The sequence below is a fragment of the Oenanthe melanoleuca genome, chromosome 13 (genome assembly GCF_029582105.1).
Source record: "Oenanthe melanoleuca isolate GR-GAL-2019-014 chromosome 13, OMel1.0, whole genome shotgun sequence".
NCBI classification, from domain to species: Eukaryota; Metazoa; Chordata; class Aves; order Passeriformes; family Muscicapidae; genus Oenanthe; species Oenanthe melanoleuca.
The window spans coordinates 6,177,371-6,199,185 of NC_079347.1; the positions used below are offsets into that span (position 1 = coordinate 6,177,371).

Consider the following 21,815-nt stretch of genomic DNA (forward strand, 5'->3'; position numbering starts at 1 on the left):
ACACAAACCACAAGAGGACATCAGAGTAAAGTTAAACTTTACTTTACAGTAATTTTTCTTCTATATACAAAGAATTACAGTACATGTTCTGGGAGCACCTGGGCAGGGCAACCCTCTTTTCATTATAAGTTTCACATACACAGCCAACAGTCTAAGGGGAGCAAAATGAAAGTAATCAATGGTCCAAGACTCTCCCCTCTCCCTCTTCTAAAAATAATATACATGCTGGAAATATGTAGTTTTCTCTCACCTGCTCTGACATTCCTTCTTATAACTGACAGACGACTCCTGGCCAGGGCTGAGCACCCCCTTGTCCCCCCTGCAGTGCTCCCACGCTGGCCTCTGCCTTGGCTGGGATCCTTGACTCCTGATGTGTTTCCTTCTACCTGAGTCTGCAGAACAGGACCCCTCCCAATGAATGGGGGACCCCCATTCATTGCCACCCTGTAGGCAGCAGACCTCGGAGGGGAAGGAAGGCAGCATGGGGCTGCTCACACCAAGGTTATTCCCACGAGCAAACCAGTCACCCATGGCTCCAGCACAAATTACACTGCTGCCATGATTGGCCCCCCATGTCCCTAGGCAGTGAGGAAGGGGCAGTGGGCAGCCACCTTCCCCAGAACCCTCAGCTAGCGGGCAGCCAGGACCTCAGCTAAGAGCACACGGTGCTGGGAGGGTGGCGGGGCACATTAAAAGCGAGGCACAGTGCCCAACACAGTGCCTCGAGGGTGAGCAGGCTGGTGGGGCAGTGAGCTCAGCACCACGCATATGCAGGGCTGGGAGTGCCACTGCTGAAAGGCTTCCACAGGCCCTCACAGGGAAAACCACTCTCTGCTTGCTCCCAACACATCTCACCTCCCACCCACGCCAGCCCCAGGGCCACCCTCAGCTCCAGCCATGCTCCACCTTGAGCCTCCCAGTGCTTGCTGCTTTTCCTTTTAACAAGTTCCCAGTGTCTAAAAAAATACACAAAACCCAGTTCCTTGAAGTCAACAACTCGGAAACATCAGAAAAAGAAACAAAAACTGAAACCAGCTCAGTACCAAATGGACACGCAGAACATGCAGTAGCGGGTGCCTGCTTGCTTCACGTGGCTCTACGGGCTCCCCACGGGGCTCAGTGGCACACTGATTTGAGTCTCAAAGCCACCATAAACTGAAGGAATTCTCTTTGTCCTGGTTCAGTCACACATGCTGAAGCCCGGCCCCAGCTCCAGGGGGATGGGATCAGCTGGCCAAGAAGCCCCAGCCCATGGGCCAGGAGCTGTGTGAGTCCAGCCCTACTGTGCTAAGCTGCCAACGGTTTACAATAGCACCACAATAGCCCAAGGGCTTTGCCAAGGGCAAACTTGATTAAAACTTTACCTTGAAATAGGCCATAGCAACACCCATTTCTCAGATTTCCCTAGGAGGTAGATTCAGTGCTGTAGGGACTGTCCATCACTGCTGCTCCTCCAGCCCGAGCTCACACAATCTGTCCTGTCCCCCTGGCACCAAACTTTGCTTACATCATTTTTGTAGGACCTGGAGCAGGAATCTTGCATTCTCCCATCTCTTGCTGAGCAAGGGCACTGCTACCCCACAGGTGAGACTCCTGCTGAAGCCAGGCAAGTGGCAGAGCAGTCCCCAAGCTCCAGTGTCCCATGTCCCAGGCCCTGGGAGCCCCAAGCACCCATCAGCCCAGCTGTGCTGTTGCAAGAGAAGCAGCCTCCCCTGCAAATGCTGCCACCAGCGTTATCACTATCACAGGAGGGTGGGTAATTAGCACAGGCAAAGCCTGGGAGATCAAACACAGCATCCCCCCACATTTTCAGAGTAGCTGCACGATTTGCCACTTTGCTTTAACACTCATTGGCTAGCAAAGGCCAAAAGCCTCATCAGTAATTTAGGGAAAGCACATTACAAGCAGGTTACAATTATGGTTATTCCAAACATCAAGCAAAATCAGAAGTTAAGGCTGAAATAAAAATAAACAGAAGGTGTCGAAGGTCTGAGGTTTCTCAAACTCCCCCTGCCCTGTAACAACACTGGCTGTGGTGTCCAGACAGGGCACACCCACAGCATGCTCAGGGCTAATACACTGAGCATCAAGGTTAGGGCTGCTTTTTCTTTCTCCTTTTTTTTTTTTTTTTTTCTGTGAAACTAAGCTGAAGCTCTTCCAGCAAACTCTGTCTCACCTTAGTGAAGTTCTTTAATGTCCTTTACATTCAACTACCTCTCTTATCTCCCAAATTTTAACACCAGCCACACCTTCAGAGCCTCTGCCTGCAGGGGTTTAACCCTGAATTAACTCGTGCTCCCTCGGTACCACCCAGATGCTTTGTGTATTGAAGTGACTCTGGTACCGTGGAGCTTTTTTTTGTTAAATAGGAAAAGTTTAACTGGAGAACAGCAATAAAGCAAGCTAGCATGAGCTAATTTGCATCTGGAGACATGCAGTAGGTGAGGTGATTATTCCGTACAGTGATAACTCTCCTGCTAGATTCACCAGAGCCCTGGCTGACAGTGGGCATTGGTGAAGATGGGACAAGCCACGCAGAAGAGTGGCCTGTGCCTGCTCCCCTCCTGCCCACACATCCCACAGGTCCTGTGGTGGCTCCTCCTCTGCAACCCTCATCCCGATGGGCACAAGGCCCTGACCACGCTGTTATCCCTCATCAGAGCTCCTCTGTCACCAAAGGGCACCTGGGACTCTCCTGCCCACAGTGGAAATCCAACACTAAAGTAGGTCCTGTGGTGGGGTGGAGGTCACAGCTGCTGAGCCCAGCCCACTGCTCTGAGCAGGGTCAGCAGTTATCCTGGCAGCAGGAACATTGACCATACCAAAGTGTCAGGAGCAGAGCCTGCATCCCCTTCAGAAATGGGAGCCTACTAGGAATGAGACTGGAAAACTCTTGTGAGCCATTGTGGGACATCAGGGAAGGGACAGAGATAATTACACCCTTGATTTTGCTTCTACAGTGCTCCACACCAGTGAATCAACACAGGAGGCACCTCTCACCCACCTTGGGTGCAATTAGGGCTGAACCACGACTAAGTGAGCAGGGGATTGGATCCCTCCAACACAGCAACAGAGCATCACAGCCTTGGCATGGAGCTGTTGCACAGGTCTGAGGCCAGCACAAGGCTGCAGCAGTGTCTCTCCCACAGAGTCTGCCAGGGGTATGGGTTACTTTGCCTCTACCCTCTACTTTTAAAATCTCCCGTGATTCAAACTGGCTGAATTCTGAAAGCAGCAATGTACAGCAGCAAACAAACCCAACTACTTCAACACAGACCTGTCCCTCTCGTCATCCAAGGCAGTGCTGCCAGATGCCACCACAGTGAGTCACCTTGAGTACAGAAGATGCTCACGTTTCCTTCACAAGGGTTTTGCTGCCTGAAGCTGTTCCCCAACTCATGCTCCCTGATGAGGGCAGGCTGGACAAAGGCAGGGTTGATGGGACCTCTCTACAGCTAGTCAGGCCTTGTCCAGAGACTCCCAAAAGCACCACTATTCCCTATGAAAAGCTCTCTTGATCTGACAGAGCATCACCCAGGGCTCCAGCAAGGGCGAAGAGGGAAAAGCAGCTTCCTGGCTTCCTCCTTCAATCACGTTCCTCAACACCAGTTTTGCCAAGCAGCCTCCTAGCTACGCTGAACTCAACTTTTCAACAGTAGCTACAAGTAGCAAGCCAGAAACCTGGATCCTTGCGGAAAAGGGAGACAAGAAAAGAGACAGGATACAGTAGCTGCAACAAAGTAGGCTGTGGGAAATGCCATGCAACAGTTTAATCCAAGTTCACTGTTCCAAACAAGCTTTTGGGTAAGCACCTGCTGGCATGAAAGGCGGCTGCTGCCGTGAGCCTCACCCTGCTACGTGAGCCGGCGATTTATAGAAGTGATTTTTTTCAAACCTGCTCTTGTGAGAATTCACTGAGAACTTCTCCATTTTACAGATTTAAAAAAGCCTGCACCAAAAATATTCACAGTTTATTTTTTCATGAAACAAGTAACTAGTTAACACGTGACAATGCGAAGCGGAGGTGGACAGAGCAGTGCAGAGACCTCTCTGGTTACAGCGGGAGCTAGCTGGGCGCTGGCACTGAGGAAACCCTACTTACACAATCTACATGACTAAGTCCAGCTCATGGGAAGGCTTATAAATGTAAATTCAAGATTTATTTTCCTTCTCACACATGATAAATACTTAATATACTGAACGTCATAATTTTTTTTTTTTTAATTTTTGTTTAAAAACCTTAATGAATGCCCTTAAGGTAATCTTCTCTCTCAATGGATCTGAGTTGTCCTGATTCCCTTTGTGGAGGAGTCACGCAGGAATGCAAGCTGCTTGCATTTCCCTAGTTTCAGCAGCAAGCAGGAACTGACCTGCCAGTCTTCCCGGAAAAAAAAAACAACATTAAACAAGTAAGTTTCCATAAGCCATAAAGCTTTTCCAAGTCGTGAGCTATTCTACAAAGGATCTGAAATGATTTGGACTAAAGAAGAGATGCACCATAGCACTGGTAATGTCCCCTTGTGGCCAGCACACCCAGCCTTTACAGCAGGACGTTGTCTCGAGGTGCACACATCAGGAAAGGAAAATGGATTGGGGTTTGTCTTCGTAAAGGTGTCTGCCTCCCTTCATGGAAAACTACAAAGCTCAGGACCGTCTGCTCTGGGAGCAGCAGGCACTTGTAAGCCAGGTAGGAACAAGGACCTGCTCCCATGTTGGAGGAAGGATGTCAGCATGGGGCTGAACTTTCCCTTCCTGGGGAGGGCCTGCGGATCTGCCTGCAAGGAGAAGGATACACACACTGGAGCTGCGCAAGGATCTGGTGGCGGCACGGAGAGCCAAAGCTGCAGCCCCGGACCGGTGGAGTTCAGGTAATTATAGAGGTAATGTGTTGTGAGAGTGGGAAAAAGCTGGGCAGCAGCGTTTCCTTGGCAGGACACCAACCCTATCCAGGCCAGGCAGTACCACCAAAGGAGGTCTGTCCTCCTCCTGCCTGCGAGGGTGCTGGTGGTTACAAGATGCTGCGGATCCCTGGGACTCTACTGCCTGCCCCACAAGCACCACAGCCAAGCCAACTTCTGCCTCAACGCTTGAGTGAACTGGCTTTCAGCAGGCCTAGTCTGGACACCAGCCCGATGACCACCAGGTACTAAACATTGCCTTCACTGTGAAAAAAAGAGGAAAAAAGAAAGCCAGCCAGCTGCTGGAGCCCACTGTGTTCCAGTGTGAGAACTACAATTCAGTTGGATGGAGGCACACGCGCGCACATGCACACCAACACAGTCCAGTTAATTCAAGTCTCCTTTGGTTGTAGAAGAGTTAAGCCAGAAGCTACACAAGGGGAAGGTGTTGAGATGGGTCCCGATCCAGCTAGGGTACCCTTGCCTCTGCGCTGGGCAGCGAGCAGGACAGGCTTGGCTTGCTGCTGGCAACACCAGGTGTGATGGGAACACATTCTGAACACATCTGAGGCAAAGAGAGAAAGGACTGCTCAGTTCGCTGGCTCACGCTGACAACAGAGGTCTACAAGAGACTGGAAATTTGAAAGGGAGCACTGTCCCCCTGGCAGGGCAGTGCTCAGCACCTCCAGGAACCCACTCTGCTCTGCCCCGCTATTGCTGCTTTATGGGTCACTATGTTGTCAAGTGGAGGAAAAACACTCCGTATGTCCTGTGTTAAAGGATTAAGACACAAGAATGAAAAAACTGCCAGATGACTTCTTTCAAGATCTCTCTTCCCTGACTTCCTCCAGATTTCCCGCTTCTTGGGCCTGGCCAGTCGCAGCTCTGTAAAAAAGGAGCCTGAATGGATACTGCCTATTCCTGGAGAAAACTGCACTGAGTGAGTGCAGGAGCTCCTCTCCCATCTCACTGGAGACGATCCCTGTCCTTGAGCAAACCACACACACAGCATGTCCCAGTGAACACACAGACAAACCTCGTAAAGCAACGCCCTGCAGGGACAGAGACCTGAGCAGGTGACATAAAATCCCTTTCCTGTTTCTGGAGTCTGGCAAGGAAAACACACCCAACTGCTCACCATGTGATCCCTGAAACATCTCCAGTGCAAGGGCAGCCTGACTGATCCACTTTCTTTAAATGTAGTAACAAGAGCAAGGCCCCTGGCTGTGCCTGGGAACCCACCTACGAATCAAACCTGGAGCTTGAACATGCTCGATCAGTAATGTGACCATTTCAATGGAATTGGAGATTTTTACCCAGAGTGGACTCTTTATTTCAGCTTTACCATTTGTAAAAGGAAGATGAAAAGGTCACAGATACTCTCTCCCTTTGGCTGTGCCAGACTCAGATTTAAGAGAATGTCCTTGCTCATGTCACAAGAGAATATGGATGGGATGTGCATGGGTTAGGGGCTGGGCTCAGGGAAGTGAATAAAAAAAAACCAAAAGATTCCCCCTCCCTAAACATTAAACGACTGAAACCTGCCTCCCATATTCACCAACCTCACTTTGGCTCTGAGTCAGCCAACTCACGACAGACAGAATCCTGGTTACGGGCTAGCGCTGTGTTTTGTTCAGGCAAAGGGTCCTGCCCCTGAGGAGTCTGTACTTTTCCACTCAGCCAAGCAATCTGATCAATTGTCTGAATGTTCTTGACAAGCCACTGCATCTGCTCCGGGGGCACTGGCGCTTCCCTGGCTGGCCGAGGGGTCTGCTCGAATGCACACAATCTCTCTGATGTCCACGGGCTCTGCTCCGAGGGGGCTGAGGCCACTTCCCAGCTGGGCTGCAGGGTTGGCTCTGGTAGTTTCTCTGCTGTCCGGGAAGGCTGCTCTGCAGGCGCCAGGCCTTTCGTGGTGGACCAGTGGCTTTGCTCATGCATCTGTAGCTTCTCCGTAGGCCAAGGTACTTGTCCAACGTGTGTCACTGCCTTCCCAGCAGACCAAGAGATTTGCTCCCCAGCTAACATGGTCCTCTCTTTCTGCTGGGGACTCAGCTCCACAGCTGGGGCTCCTCTCTCCTTCAGCTGAGCGTTCTGGTCGACGGGACGCAGCGCCTTCTCCGACAGCAGCAGCCTTGGAGCTGATGCAGCTAGAGGCTTGTCCAAGGCTTGAGGCCGAGGAGCCACAGCAGCAGCCAGCTTATCCGAAGCCTGAGGCCATGGGGCTGTGAGAGGTCGAGACACCCCGGAGCTGAGAGGTTTTTCCAAAGGAAGAACCCGCAAGGCTCCGGAGTCAGCAGCCTTCTCTGGAGGAAGGGGTCGCAGCACCCCGGGGGAGAGAGACTTCTGTGCGAGCGGGATCCGAAGGGCCCCTGAGCTGAGACCCTTCTCCGCAGGCAGGACGTGTGGCGACCGGGAGCCAGGGGCCTTCTCTGGAGACACAGGCCACCCTAAGCTGGGAGCCTTCTCTGTGGGCAGGGTCTGAGGCATACCCGAACCAGCAGCCTTCTCTGGAGGCAGGGGACGGGGTGACTCAGAGCTGGGAGACTTCTCTGTGTCTGGGACCCTCACTGCCCCGGAGAAGGAAGCCTTTTCTAGAGGCAGGGATTGTGGTACTGCTGATCCAGGAGCCTTCTCTGAGGGCAGGGTCTGTGAGACTGGGGAGTCTGGGACTTTCTCAACAGAAACAGACCACAGCACCTCAGGACTGGAAGCCATCTCCAACTCTGCCACCTGTGGCACCACAGAGCTGGAAGCCTCTTCCACAGCCTGTGGCTTTGGACTCTGGGCAGAGGAGTCGTCCAGTGGCTGGAGCTGATCAGCCTCAGGAGGCTCATCCTCTGGCTGGGACTGCAGCATCCCCACAGTGGCGAGGAGTCTGTCAGACAGCGGAGGATGCAGGCATTTCACAGGGAACTCATCCAGCAGCTCGGGCTGCTGGGCACTGCTGTCAGTGAGGGAGCTGTCCGATAACTCCAAAATTTCGGGGGCATCAGGAGTCTCATCTGACAGCTGGAGCTGCAGGTCACCAGCAGTGACAAGTGACTCATCCAACGGGGACTGTGGTGATCCAGGAGGAGATTTGCTCGGCAGCTGAGGCTGTGAGGCGTCACTGGAGGACTCGTCCAGTGGCCAGAGCACCGCGTTGCTGGGAGGTTTGTCGGGCTGCTGAGGCCGCAGCGCTACAATGATGGGCTGCTTCTCTGACTGCAGCCTGAGGGACAGGGCAGCTTGGGGCTTGTCTGATGGCTGCAGGCGAAGTGACAGGGTGGTGGGAGGTTTGTCCGAAGGCTGAAGCCGGAGCGAGAGGGTGGTGGAAGGTTTGTTGGATGGCTTCAGCCTCAGTGACAAGGTGGCGGGGGGTTTATTTGACGGTGGCAGTCTCAGAGCCAGGGTGGCAGGTGGTTTGTCTGGTGAAGGTAGTCTGAGGGCCAGGGTGGTGGGGGGCTTGTTTGATGGCTGCAACCTTAGGGCAAGGGTGGTGGGGGGTTTGTCTGAAGAAGGCAGCCTCAGTGCTAGGGTGGCAGGGGGTTTTTCTGGTGACTGCAGTCTGAGGGCCGCAGACTGAGGTAGGCTGTCCAGGGGCTGAACACTCAGGTCTGGGTCTGCCTCTGTTTCTGCAGGCAGCTGCTCTGGTGGCTGGGTGTCCTCTCCATTAGTCAGGCCTTCTATGGGAGGCGCATACTCACGAATTTCTCCTGGCTCTAGAGGATGAGGCCCGCAGGGGTCATGCTCTGTACAGCATAATCGTCCATCCAGCTTGGAGATGAAGAGCATTCCTTCCCGGTGCTGTTTGCAGAAGGACCTGGGACACATCTCGCAGAATGAAGCTGCTTCCTTACCACACACATCACACTGATGCCACGGGCACTCCCACTTTCCTGCAGCACAGACACGGAGAAAACACACACCTTAGGAGTAGGACAAGGGCAAGAGACAAAGGCCTGCTGCAAATGGAGTTCAGGGGAAAGTGAGAGCACTCCTGTAATACCCACATACAATTCATCATGTCCCATGCAGTTTCTGCCTTAGCTTGACAGGCAGTTAACACCAATCTGCATTCTCAGAAGCAGCAAAAGCAATGATAATCATGACAAACACAAGCCACATCAGCTCACACCAGAAGCCCATCTGGCTCCTGCACAGCAGTAACCAGCAGAAGTGTCTAGAGAGGACCAGACATCCCCAGCTTGCACATGTCTGTAGCTCTGATTTTCATAGAAAACAGCAGTGGTTATCTGTGCACAACACCCAAAGGACTTTTTAAGCAAACATGGCAAATTAATCTTTTAATTCTGGGTCAAGAACCTCCCTTCCTGTTTTTTAGAAAGAAGAAGTGAGACAGTAGTGATCACAAGGGCTAAGTTTCAATTGTCTCTGAACCCAAAGGCACATCCTTAACCTCTGGCCATGTATGGCCGCAGTAAAACAAAGCTGCTCCCCCAGCAGCTCCATCTTCACAGTGAACCTACTGACCATCAGTACCAATACCACCTGCAGGCAAAATACAACACTGCACTTCAGAGATTGCTGCTTGTCTCACTTGTAGATGACCTCCCTGGCTCAACCTGCTGCTCCCTCAACCAAGGCTGTGGCTGGCTCTACCAAATACTTCCAGTTCATGGACACTACCAGGCACATGCTGAGCTCATAGATCTGTGGCTGTGGCTACCACCTCCTTTCCAGGGAGACTGTTCCTGCAGCACAGCACTGAGCAGCTGTGGGCATTGCTCCCTGGACTTGTGCAACAGCAGCTCTCTGCTCCCCTCTCTCACGCTGCCTTTCCCCTGGGATTGAAGGCAACATGAAGTAAGTTTTTCCCCTCCTTTGAAGCCAGTCCAAGGCTTCTGTTCCAGTCTCAAAATATGCACTCTGCTCTTCTGTGTCTTTTCCAATTTTTCAGCATTTTTTTCCAAGTGAGGATGTTTAACACTTCCCATGGTCTCCCCTGATCTTGGCTCACGGTGCTGTAGCACAGGCTGTCACTGCTCCCCCTGCACCAGCAGCATCCCAGAGAGCCACACAACACTGGGCCACTGCAAAGATCCTGGGACCATCCCTATACAGGTCATTTGTACAGATGGAAAATAAAATAAGTCAAAACCTGCTAGTTTGTTGCAGGAAGAATAAATCCTATCAAACCACTCTAATAGTCTTTGACAGGATAAAAAGGTCCAATGAATAAGCACTCTCTCAAGGGACAGCCCAGAGCTCTTGGAAGTAAGATCACACAATTAGCAAACATGCAAACAAGCAGGAAATTCCAATTACTTGACAGCAATGCTCACGGCAGAGGAAACATCTGAACTAGAAAGTGCTGAACCTTTCATGTCCTGAATGATACTCTGAGGAGCAGACTATTAAAATCACTGCCTAAGTGTGAAAAGAGTAAAAATGCTAAAACTGACTGAAAATCATTCTCAAAAGCCAGTTATGAATGGTCTTGTGGCAAACTGAGGAGGCATTTCAAATTACATCCTTCAGGAGTATATTTTAATGTGTATAGTAATTTAAATTTCTGAAAGTAGAACAGCAAATACTCTTACAGATACAGTAGATAAAATCAAGCCTGTAAGGGACTGCAAAAATTCAGTTGGACAGGCTCAGAATTTAAACTGGACAAATGCTCTTGCACCAAACAAGGTGTAATTAAATAAAGACAGGTGCAAAACAGGATCACAAGAGGAAGAAATGAGTAAGAGAAAGAGATCAAGATGAAAACTCAAGAAGGATAAACCATAAACATCTCATCAATATATTTTTGCAAAACAAGTAAAACATAATTTCCAAAGAAATTTTATGTAAAAAACAGAGTATAATTTTCTCTTCTGTCAGAGTAAGCAAGGCCTTGGCTGAAATGCTGTTAAAATTCTTGTTTCCAGTTTTAAAAAAATGTGTAGGCAAGTGGGACACAGTCCAGAGTAGATCAAGAAAAAAAACTTGAGGCTGTGTTTGTATAAGCCGGAAAAGGACTGAGACAACAATCCTCCACTATGTAAAAAAAATGTGTATCAGAGCTGGCAATCCTTTGTGGTTTTAAGTCAGGCTGTTAGAAGAAAGTTTGCAAATGGAAAGCAGGGGAAGAGGCTGGACTGTACTATTTGAGTAATTTTTTATTTCAAATTTTTGCCCTAATTTCACCACAAACTAGAATATGCTTTGGTACTGTTCTCTTATATATGAACTAATGGCTATTCAGACATTCAAGAGATTGTTTTCTAACTCCTACTTTCCAGCAGTGCTTCTCCTCACCATTCACCAACTCTCAAGTGTCTTCAACTTTGAGAAACAGCCAGTGTAATAACCAGTACCTCGGCTATTGTTGGGATTATGCTCTGTCAGGCCTCAAGAATGGGGTCCACCATCTCTCACGCAAAGACCAGCTCCCCCTTCAGCAACTAGTTTACCTTTTTGCAGCCACAGTGGGGCGCAAATCAGGACTGAGCTGTTTCGGCAACAAGGTCTATTCAAGTGAGAAAGATTTCTCTAAATGTTAAGATGCTGTGAATAGAGTGCAAGGTCATGAGCAGCATCCAGGACACCCAGAGCCAAGACTGTGACCCAGGCAGAGCCCAGCTGTGCAGAGCACTGACCTGCAGGTCTCTTGGTCAGGTTGAGGCAGTCAGCATGGTACACCTTGGGGCAGCCTGACTTCTTACAAGAGACCAGCTGCCCTCCGTCCCCGCAGCTGAAACACTCGTCCTCCCGCTCCTTCATCACCTCTGCCTGTGACCTGCGCTTCATCTGCGGCCGCCTCTTGAGCTTCTTGGACTTCTCCTCGCTGAGGCTGGGCTGGCTCTGTGAGTGAAACAATGTGGGTTAATGCAGGGCTCTGCCTCATCCACCTGCTCCCTTCCTGCTCCAAACAAAAATCCCACTACCAGCTATACCTGAGACCTGTGCAGCATCTCTAGTGCTGCTCGGTAATTGGCAACTAATATACCACAGCAAATAGCTCCCAGTTGTTTTGAAAGAGCCTGGAAGTCCTGCAGCAAAGCTTGGCTCAACATGAGATTTATACAACTAGCAACAGCAGAATGAGGAGCTGGGGCCTGGTGTCACTGAGCTCGTGACACCTCTCACAGACTCTTCAGGTCAAAGCAGTCAGGTCTGGCACACACGACTCATAAGGAATATATCCAGGGCCTTCCTGGACTTTTTCATTCATCACTTCCCTCTCCATTTTCATTCTGAATCTGAATCTGTCATCAGTTTAGACCTATTTGTTCTTTCGTCAATGCTGCTCTTTTGCATCAGAATCACAATCTTTATGGTTGGAAAAGACCTCCAAGATCATCAAGTTCAACATTTGAAGCTTTTCTACCTCCCTGAAGAAACCTCTGTGACACACTCTCCTGCTTGCAAACTGAAACTTTCACAGTCTGCACACTCAGTGTCCCCAGTGGCTTTTCTCTGCCCTTATTGAGTATATTTATCCCAAATGAAAGTCACAGAATTACACATGCTACCTCAGATAACACCTCATAGGCAGTGTACAAAGACATCAACATTTAGCTAAAAGAACAGGAAATTCCCCCAAAGCACTGCCCCCATTTGCCCTTTCCACAGCTGTGTCACACCACAGTTCAGTCCTGTGGCAACTGAGCTGCACAGTGGATTTGTTTCTGCTGTTAACCTCCCCAGGTGTGTACTGTGGAATATCCAATCTCTATTCCCCCATACTCAGTTATTCCTTTGCAACTGCCCCATCCTTTCACTTTACCATGCTAATGACAACTGAACTCTGTGTCATCAGCACAGTTAAATTATCTGTGTAGGGAAGGATCTACAACTGGACCCAGGACAGGCAACTAAATGGTTCAAGTGCTCTCTTCTCTGGCCTAAGGCTTCCTCCAACCCTGCTCTTCCAACTCTCCCTACAAGCCAGGCTAAGCCTCCCATTGTGTCTCACTCAACTCCACAAAGGTGATGCTTCTTGCCCGGGAGTCCTGACCTTATCAAAGCACCATCAGTTTAGTTTATCTAAGGAGACATGAGCTAAATTCTGTGCCATTTTCTACATCACTTTGTGTTCAAGTATGCATTCTCCATGCAGGACATCTCTGCATGCTGAGACAATGCCTATGAAGCAATTTTTACATCCTTTATTCTGCATAAATATAGCGCATAATATTTTCATCTCCAAAGCATTTAAAAACCTTGGTCTCCAAACGTACAATTTCAGAACGCTGCAGTTGGCTATCCAGCTTTCCTGTCACCAAGGAGCTACATCTCTTGATTGTTTCCTTCCCCTTCACTTGTGGATGTTTCTGCTTTCAAACCATCATTCCCCCTGACAATGGGGACAAGCCAGGCCTTTCTTATCACTGAAAATGCAGGCGCTGAAATGCCTGCATCTAAACTATGCCACCGATTCTCTGCGCCTACTTCCTCGGCCATCTAATTACACAGAGAACAAGAAAATCCCTTCACAGATAATTTGAATGTCTAAGAGAGGTCTAACAGCTGGACTAAGCTATTCCCATTTGCTCCCTGTAGTACAATAGACTCCCAAACATTCTTCCACACTCCCAGTTAGAAGGCACTTTTAAGAGTGAACTTGAGTATAATCAGTTTTGTCTTGCTGTATTTTCAGGAAGCTTAAAAATGCATCTATTGTGAGAAGTATTTTTTTAAAAACCACCCCAAGGTACTGTTGTATTGTTTCTTAGCCCATCTCATCAAGATGAAATGAGTCGCCTCAGATATCACAATGGAATGTGAATGCCAGCTAAAGGGCACCTTTCTCTGTTTTCCATCCTGCAACCTGCAATTTCAAGGCAAAAATGACAGTCAAACCATGTATAACACAGGGGCAGCACAAAATCAATTGAACTTTAAATTGCAACCCGAAAAAGAACTAAATACATCAGATGTGCAACTCCCCTCATCTGTCAGCTTCTGAAGACATCTTTTTTTTTTTTTTTTTTTTTTTTAATGTAAGTTAATTTTTTCTGAAGAACTAATCTCTGTGGAATTCATAAAACCTTCCCTATATTGACAGGGCTCAACAACTGTGCTGCTGGAGGTTTTTAACCCTTAACTGTGGGCACGGCAGGATCCACATGCCAGAGCAGAGGGATTAAAGACTTATCTGGTGAAGCACTTGTCTCAGCAACAGCTGAGACATAGATTTAGTGGGTGACAGCTGGGAACTCGGCCAACTGCTCCTGTTACTTCCTTTTCCCAATGAGAACCAGCTCACACAAGGAGGTAATTGAAATCAATTCCTGTTACTGCAACATTACAGTTACAAATCGAAGCCCTCAAAAAGTCAGTGAGTTCTAAAAGCTGGTGGTTTTTCTACTATAGATCTGGCAAATTTCTTATGTCTGTCTGATGCATAAAAATCGGTCATTTCATTAAAACCAGAATAAAATCAAGAATTTTACTGCAGAATAGATGGTGAAGTAGCAGCCTTCTGGCTCTAAAGCAACTTCAGTATGAAGGAATGCGAGTTTGCTGGCCTTCCATGCATGCTCACAATTTACTCAAGCTTTTACTTCTGGGCTGAGTTGTGTTTTCTTGATTATCTGATGAAGCCTTTCCCATGCCTGTCCTTTGCTCCTCTAGTGCTATGGAAATTGCCATAAGAAGTAGAAAATTAAAAAAAAAAAACCCACCCACCAAAAACCCTCGTTCTTTTATTCTTTCAGTGTAAAATAAAACTTCCTGTCATTATTTATAGCAACTCTGATAACTGAAGACTAAGATTTGCTCTCTCAGAATGAAAACTCGAATATTTAACTCATTTCAAGCACTGTTCCCATGGGCACACTGAAATGATCTCTTCAACCTGAAACGTCTGCAGCCTACGAATGATACACATGTATGCAAAGAGGCGATTTAGAAGAACAAAAGCTTCAAGGATGCATCATACCTTTGGCCTTACTCCTAGGAAACCACTGCAGTTTGGGGCACCACATTTACAAACGGTCTTTCCATTTCCCAAACACTCCAGATTGTAGTTGAAAGTCAGCTCAGTCCCTGGCACAAAAGCAGATCAAAACCAAGCGAGTGGTTAATGAATTACAGAGTAGAATGTTTTACTGCTGAAGGAAAAGCACTTTTTAAATATAGTTTCACAAATAATTCCACCACTACACAAGGACACCAAACTATTAATCTCCCCATAGATCTGTGTGGATTGAAAATTCAGTGCAACCCCTCACCCCTTCTACATTTTACAACTCAAAAGGGCATTGATCCTGTAGCAGGGCCTGTATCAACCCCCATTAATACCATAGTTATGTGTGTTTCATTACATTAGTGCTGCTGTTAAGCCTCATGAATACCCATATGAAAATAAAAATTAAATCCCCTTCCAGGGAGCTACAAACCCTCCCCTTTCCTGACAGAACCCCCGAGGCTACTGCAGGCATTGGCAGTGAGTTCCTTACCAGCTTTGATATTTACAAGTGCGAAGAGCCCGACCCTAGTGTCACCATTCACACACCATTTCTGAGTCTCACAGTTGGGCTGGCAGCAGTGATTCATGAACCGAGCATAGTTGCCCTTTGGCCCAGCATCAATGATTCGGTCCTGGAATTGCAAAAAACAAAACCCAGAAAACAACATTTCAATCAGCTGTCATCAACTGCAATCAATCAGCTCTGATGTCTCTGGCTAGTGCTGGTAAATCACATGGCAGTACAGCCTCCTGCACATCATCCTTCTCCTCAAAGACACAGGGCTCTCAAACAGCCAGGACAGTGCCATTGTTACTTTCTGGGAAACAAGGTCTCCCTGTGGCATCAGTACTGGATAAACACCACCCAAACACTTCCAAGGCAATGGTTCCAGGCCCAAACTTCTGCTTAAAACCAAAATAGCAGTTCCTATTTCTTACATGTCAGTATATACAAGGAAAACAGGAAGAGTGTGTAAGCTGAGGTGCACTGGTGAACAGCTGGTTACAGGGTTGGAGAGGAGAGGGAAGCTGCAACTGAGATTTGCTTTTGTAGTAATGAGGGTTAATTGAAAAAAGAGTTAATGATATTAACACTTGGGTCTGCCCCATCAGCCAGACAAGGAGAACAAGATATGGTCAGTGAGAACTTGCAGCAGGATGAGGGGAAAGACATAAAGCAGTCACTGTTATCTTGTCCCACACTCGACAGCTTCCTCCCCATGTCTGCTTTCATGGTTTCCTTCTCATCTTTCCATGGCTGAGTGACAAACTGTGGTAAGCAGCTGACAAAACCACTTAAACCTCTGAAAATCAGGAGCTCATAGCAACAACCTGCCCTGCAGGACCCACTGGGGAGTCTGTGGGTGCAACTAAATCCATCATCCTACTAAGAACAGCAAGATCTGAGATCTAAACTTAGATTGTTCTTGCTCTGCCTGTAAGTTACATGTCTGAGGGCTGGTGCCTCTTCTGGCACACACCAGCCCCGTGTTCTGGGCTCTCCAAAGTTCAGCTGCTGGGAAGGATCCCAATGTTCCCAAATTCAGCCTCTTATGCTGAAGCAGGATTCATGGTCCTCAGACAACTGTCCTCACCTCTTCTGAACAAACTCAGGCAGTATCTCTTCAGACTTTCCTCCTAACTCTGAAATCCAACCTGAAGCTCCTCTACCACATGTTAAATCATTTAGTAATTTCAGAGGAAATGCAGACCAGCTCATCAGCAATGCTTAGCACCTTTTTACTAAATGGATTACCATGTCTTCCTTCCCATCTTTTCACTTCCGTTTAGGACGCTGGAAAGAGATTCCTTGCACATACCTTGTCCAGTGTCAACATGTAGAAATTGGTAATGTCATGCTCCTGAGCATAGCGGATTCGGGCTCGGCACTCCTCTTCATCAATTAGCTCCCCAACATACTCATTAACAAATTCACCCTGCCAGACAGAAAACAACAAGCTGATAAGACAATTTATCTGCAGGATGGAGGGATGTCCACCTTTGTGCTAGGAACTTAGCTCCTGTTTCCTTCCTAAAAATCTCTCCCTGTGCTTTGCAGCCAGTCTGACCTATTATCTTCACCAACAGCCCTGAACCATACACCCATTTCACATGCTCAAATAACTCAAAATAAATTAAATAAACAACTGTGACCATCAGGTTACTCTTTGTGCCAAAGAAAGAATTAGCACCAAGGGACAGCACAGAAGTTAACTGCAAGAACAGCACTTTGCTGCAAAGCTCAAAGCACTGCCCTAATTGCATTCCAGCTGAAAACAATATCCCTTTGGGGACCAACCACATGGAGCAGCAGGATGCACCTGGGGCACCTGCTCCTGCAGTGAATCCATGGAGTTCTCCTGTGGTGAAGTACTGCAGAGACTGTATTCCAGTCATTGAAGAGAACCCCAGCTCTGCTCCAGTGGGGCTAATAGGTCCCCCCCATTAAATAACTGGGTGTTTCTGTTTCCAGACTGTCTGCTGAAAGTGAAACAAACACATGGAATGGCAGAAACATCCTTTAACTCGTGGCACAGCAGGCAGCAAAGTTTTCAACAGGACAGACTCACATTTTGCCTCTTCTATCAAGGCCTCCCTCTTATCATGTCATCCCTACCCCCTTTTCAGACATTCTTTTCCTACCATGCCAATAGTCCTCTGTTTCACTTCATCCTTTATTAACTTTGGGGTTCTTCTGGATTTAACATTCCTCCTTCATCATTCAGCACAGTCCAAAAAACTACTCTTCTTTGCTTTTATAAAGTACATACAAGTGTTTTAGGTGGAGATAATCAGTTTCAGCAGTAATAACAGCCACTGTTATTACTGTCCAAGACACTGCCCTTTTTTAAGATCCAAGCCTTGGTTTCTGTTTCTGACACAAGATTCTCATGCTGGATAAGCCTGGCTAGTCAAGAATCAGAGGGAGGAATAATCACTGTTCCCCATCTGGAAATCCCGAGCTCTGTTCTATTGTTCTTACAAACAGACTGACCAAGCAATCACCTTTCTTATCCTATGGGACATCAACATGCAAATCATTTTCTCAGTCAGCTGAGCCAAAACACTCTTATCAAGATTGGAAAGATTAATCAATTTTTTTTTCTACAGCAAGAAGTCTTGAAAGCTTTCAAACCAAGAGCAATAAGGAGCGACAGGAGAAAGCGATGTGGAAGGAGCGTACGTACCTTCCTGATGTCTGTCTTGGCCTGCAAGCCCCAGCCTCGTGCCAGCGTGCGGAAGATCTGCACCTCGGGGTACTGGCGCTTGGAGAAGCACTGGTTCTGGCAGCGCTCCCCAGCGGGACACACCAAGGGGTGGCACTCGTAGAGCAGCATGCGGTTGATGCACTCGGAGTCCAGCCCGCAGGGGTTCTCGTCCGTGGGTTTGCAGTTGCAGCGCGGAATCTCGGACAGGTCTGCGGTGAAGATCTGCACCTTCCCCACCGGCCGGTTCACCTTCAATGCACACGAGGGACATGAGCTCTTGGCAGCTACAGGTTATCCCGACAGGCACTGCTATACTCCACACCCTTGCCTACGAGCTGACAGGCTGCAGTGACTAAGTGACAGCGAGGGACAGAAGGACACAAGTACAGGCATAGCTGTACTTCTGGGAATACTATTTCAAGAGGCAGAAGGTTAGAGGAAAGAGCTCAGGAGGATGCAGGCTCCCCATTAGCATCACCTGGTGCAGTGTGTATTCTGTGACCCTGGAAGGGTGAGGCTACCAAGTGTCCCCCTCCCATTATCACTGAGCCCACATCCAGCTCAGGTGGCCAAGCCTGGTGCTCTTGCCTGGCACACACCATCCCTGTGATCAGCACAAAACCACTTTCCACATCAAACTGCACCTTTTCCAGTCTGAGTGTCAGGTGCTTTTCCTCAGCTTTCCCTTACTGCCTTGCTTTTTGAATGTTACCTTCAAGCTAGTTTGTGCTCTCAACTGTCACATCTGTGACAGAAGGCCTACCATACAGTTACCTCCCTACCCAACTGTCCTGCAGATGTAAATGGAAGCCAAACCAGACAAGGCTGGGGTTGGAAGACCCAAAGAGGAGCTCAGAGTTAAGCCAAGGAGCTCTCTAAACACCGCTCCAGAAGGAAGCAGAGTGCAGCACCAGGTGGAGAAGCGACTGGCGTGTCTGTGGCATGAGCTGCGTCCTTGGGCTTTGGTTAAAGGCAGCGAACGCTGAAAAGCAGGCAACAGAGAGTCAGGACTTTGGAGAAAGACACTGAAGAAAAGCTCCTTGCTGTTCTTTCCCTGGGTGAACCATTGTCTCACTCTCCTCTCCCAGAACACCAAAGGAAGAGATTTTAGCAAAATTATTCCAGTCCCCGTGTAAGTTACCTAGCCCCACCCACATAGGTTCCACACTGACAGCCTGTCTGAGGCTGGCCTGGTCTTGATCCCTCTTTTGTTTAAACACAAACCCTGCAAAAATTCCTCATTAATTTTTTCAACACGGTCTTCCCCACCTTCCTCCTAGAACTGTGTCCCACCTCCAACCTTCCTTGTCACCCAGGTTGTACTCTGCTGCTTCCCATCTCTTACCCAGACTCATCACCTCATTAAGAGTGGCAAGACTCAGGATTGTGTCAATCCACCACTGGCACTGCTCTGGCATTGCCACTCCCCACCACACATGCCCAGCACACTTGCCCTACTCTCTGAGGAACTGCTGAAAAAAAACAAGACAGGGCAATGCCTGGACTAGTCATAAGCCTGACATAATGAAGGATCCCAACTGTATTTTGCAGCAGCCTCTCATGTGGATGTTACTTGGGATGGACGTGCTGCTCTCCTTAGGAGTGGACACAAACAGCTTCAGCCATTCCACCTGAAGCTTTCTTGAGGTCACCATCTGCTCCTACAAACTGCTTTGCTTTCAGGGAGACAAACAGCTTGCACCCAGACTTCAGAAAAGCTGCCATGACTAATGACCACAACCGTCATTATTTATACAGAAGGGTATTTCAAAGGCTCTAAACTGCTTCCAAAGTTCCTTCATGTTGTGGCCAGAGAGGCCTAAAAATAGCTATAATGAGAAACTACTTCCTCCACTGAAGCTGCCAGGCCCATACTGCTGCCACAGCATTCAGTTGAGCTCTATACACTGCACAGTAACTCATGCAGGATATACCTGGCTGCCTAAAAATCCTAGCTAGTTACAAAAAACACCATATATCAAAGCTTTCATATTTTGCTGCATAAAAAAGGGAAGGAGTAGACAGAAGCAGTAAAAAAAGAACATGGCCCCTGAGTCAATGGGTTTCTGGTCAGTTGGGATCCACTTTTCAGACAGGCACATGCTTGGCTCCAGCTCTCTTCTCAAGTTACCTCCATACTGTAGGACTTCTAGTACTGCTCAAATTCTAACTTAGTAATAATAACAATAACAATAGCCCTGAATAACATGAATAGCTCCCCAAAACTGAGGAAAAGGGCCAATACTGCAGCCTTTACACCTGCTTCAGTATTTCTGTTCAGTCACCAAGTGATACAGAAACAGATATAAAACAATAGCAGAGATGACAGAATATACTGAGGGTTATCACCCTCCACAGAGCATTGCTGCACTGCACCTTGACCACCTCCTGTCCTGCACCACCTAGTTTGCCCTCCTTGCCATCAGCAGCATGGAGTATTTGACTTTACTGAGCATTACCAGCCTTCTGCCCTGAGTTCTCAAGGAGAGAGACACTTCCTTCAGTCCACTAACTGATGTGGATAGCACAGACACGACCAGATCTGTTCCAGCAAATCAGAGCACCTCTGTTACTGCAGCCCAGCTTGCTGAGGATGGAAAGAGGATCAAAGAAACCTTCAAGAACAGCCAGACACCCAAGCATCAGAAATGTTTCTGTATACCTGTAAATCACCTGCACCGACAGCTCAAGACTTCTCTTCTGCACCTGCCCCCCACCACCTCCCCTCACCTTGATGTGTTTGTAGGGAGGAGGTTTTTTGTCATTCTTTTTGTCTTCCTGAAGTTGTCTCAGTTCCTTCTGTGCCTTCAACTCTTCAAATCTCACAGCAGCTTCCTGAAGAGCTAAGTGAGAGAACAGGCTCCGTGAGAGAGCACGCTCTGCTCACACAGAACTGGGCAGCTACTGTCCACCCAGTGCTCACAAGGTTCAACAGAAGAGGGTGAAGAAAAGGCCAATGCAGCAAGGAAATTGAGAAATTACAGTCAGGGGCCTGCCCATGAATGATGAAGCATCCCAGCTGCTGGCTATCTTTGCCTGCCCTCTTGGGCAGAGATACCAGGCAGCTGTATCCACAACTCTCCAGTGCACTTTAATATCAAGATAATGACTGTGTTACACAGAGGTAAGTTGACACAGCAGCAGCTCACTTGAATTTTGACACATTATGTCAGAGTTGGACAAGCATTTGAGATCTGCAAGCCTTCCTCCCTCTCTGGGAGTCAAACAAACACTCTGAACATGGTGCATAAGAAGCAGCTCATTCCACAAATTTAATTTCACTTCCGTTATAAGAAGACACTTCTCTCTGCTACAAAAATGACATTTTTCGAAAGAGGAATGAAGAGGCAAAGACCAAGTACTTCCCTGGATGAAATCAAGTTACCTTTTTTGTATATGCCATCCACACCCTTTCCCATCTTGTCTTTGCTGCTGACATCACCTTCCATGTAAGGGAACACACGAGCCTGGTGGGTCCACAGGTAGTCCTTGGAGCCAAAGAACAGCACAGGGAACTCACCGATGTCATGTTTCATTTTCTGGATATTGACAGGAATTGTCCTAGGATGGCAAATCTCAGCTGGCCACCACCTGCAACACAGGGAAGGGCAGATGAAACCTCTGGCTTCCTCACTTCCAGCCACCTCAAAATTATGCTACTGCATGGAGACATGGGAAAAAAAATGTGTGAGGGCTACCAGCAAGGCTGGTGGGGAGAAAAGAGGCTACTGGAGGAGAAAAGCTCACATTTTACCAGCAATGTGCATGCAAAAAAGCCAGAGGCCTGCTGCAATGAAC

At 48.2% G+C, this 21,815-nt stretch overlaps 1 protein-coding gene across 1 annotated transcript in view; it reads right to left on the reverse strand.

Annotated features, from left to right (window-relative positions):
- Positions 1-20: 20 nt before the first annotated feature.
- The window catches only part of NSD1 (nuclear receptor binding SET domain protein 1), a 59,938-nt gene continuing 38,143 nt past the window's right edge, over positions 21-21,815 (reverse strand). The window contains 8 exon segments of the mRNA XM_056502811.1: positions 21-8,779; positions 11,492-11,696; positions 14,779-14,885; positions 15,299-15,440; positions 16,629-16,745; positions 17,997-18,266; positions 20,748-20,860; positions 21,403-21,608. Coding sequence (XP_056358786.1) covers positions 6,462-8,779; positions 11,492-11,696; positions 14,779-14,885; positions 15,299-15,440; positions 16,629-16,745; positions 17,997-18,266; positions 20,748-20,860; positions 21,403-21,608 — 3,478 coding nt within the window. The 3' untranslated portion in view covers positions 21-6,461.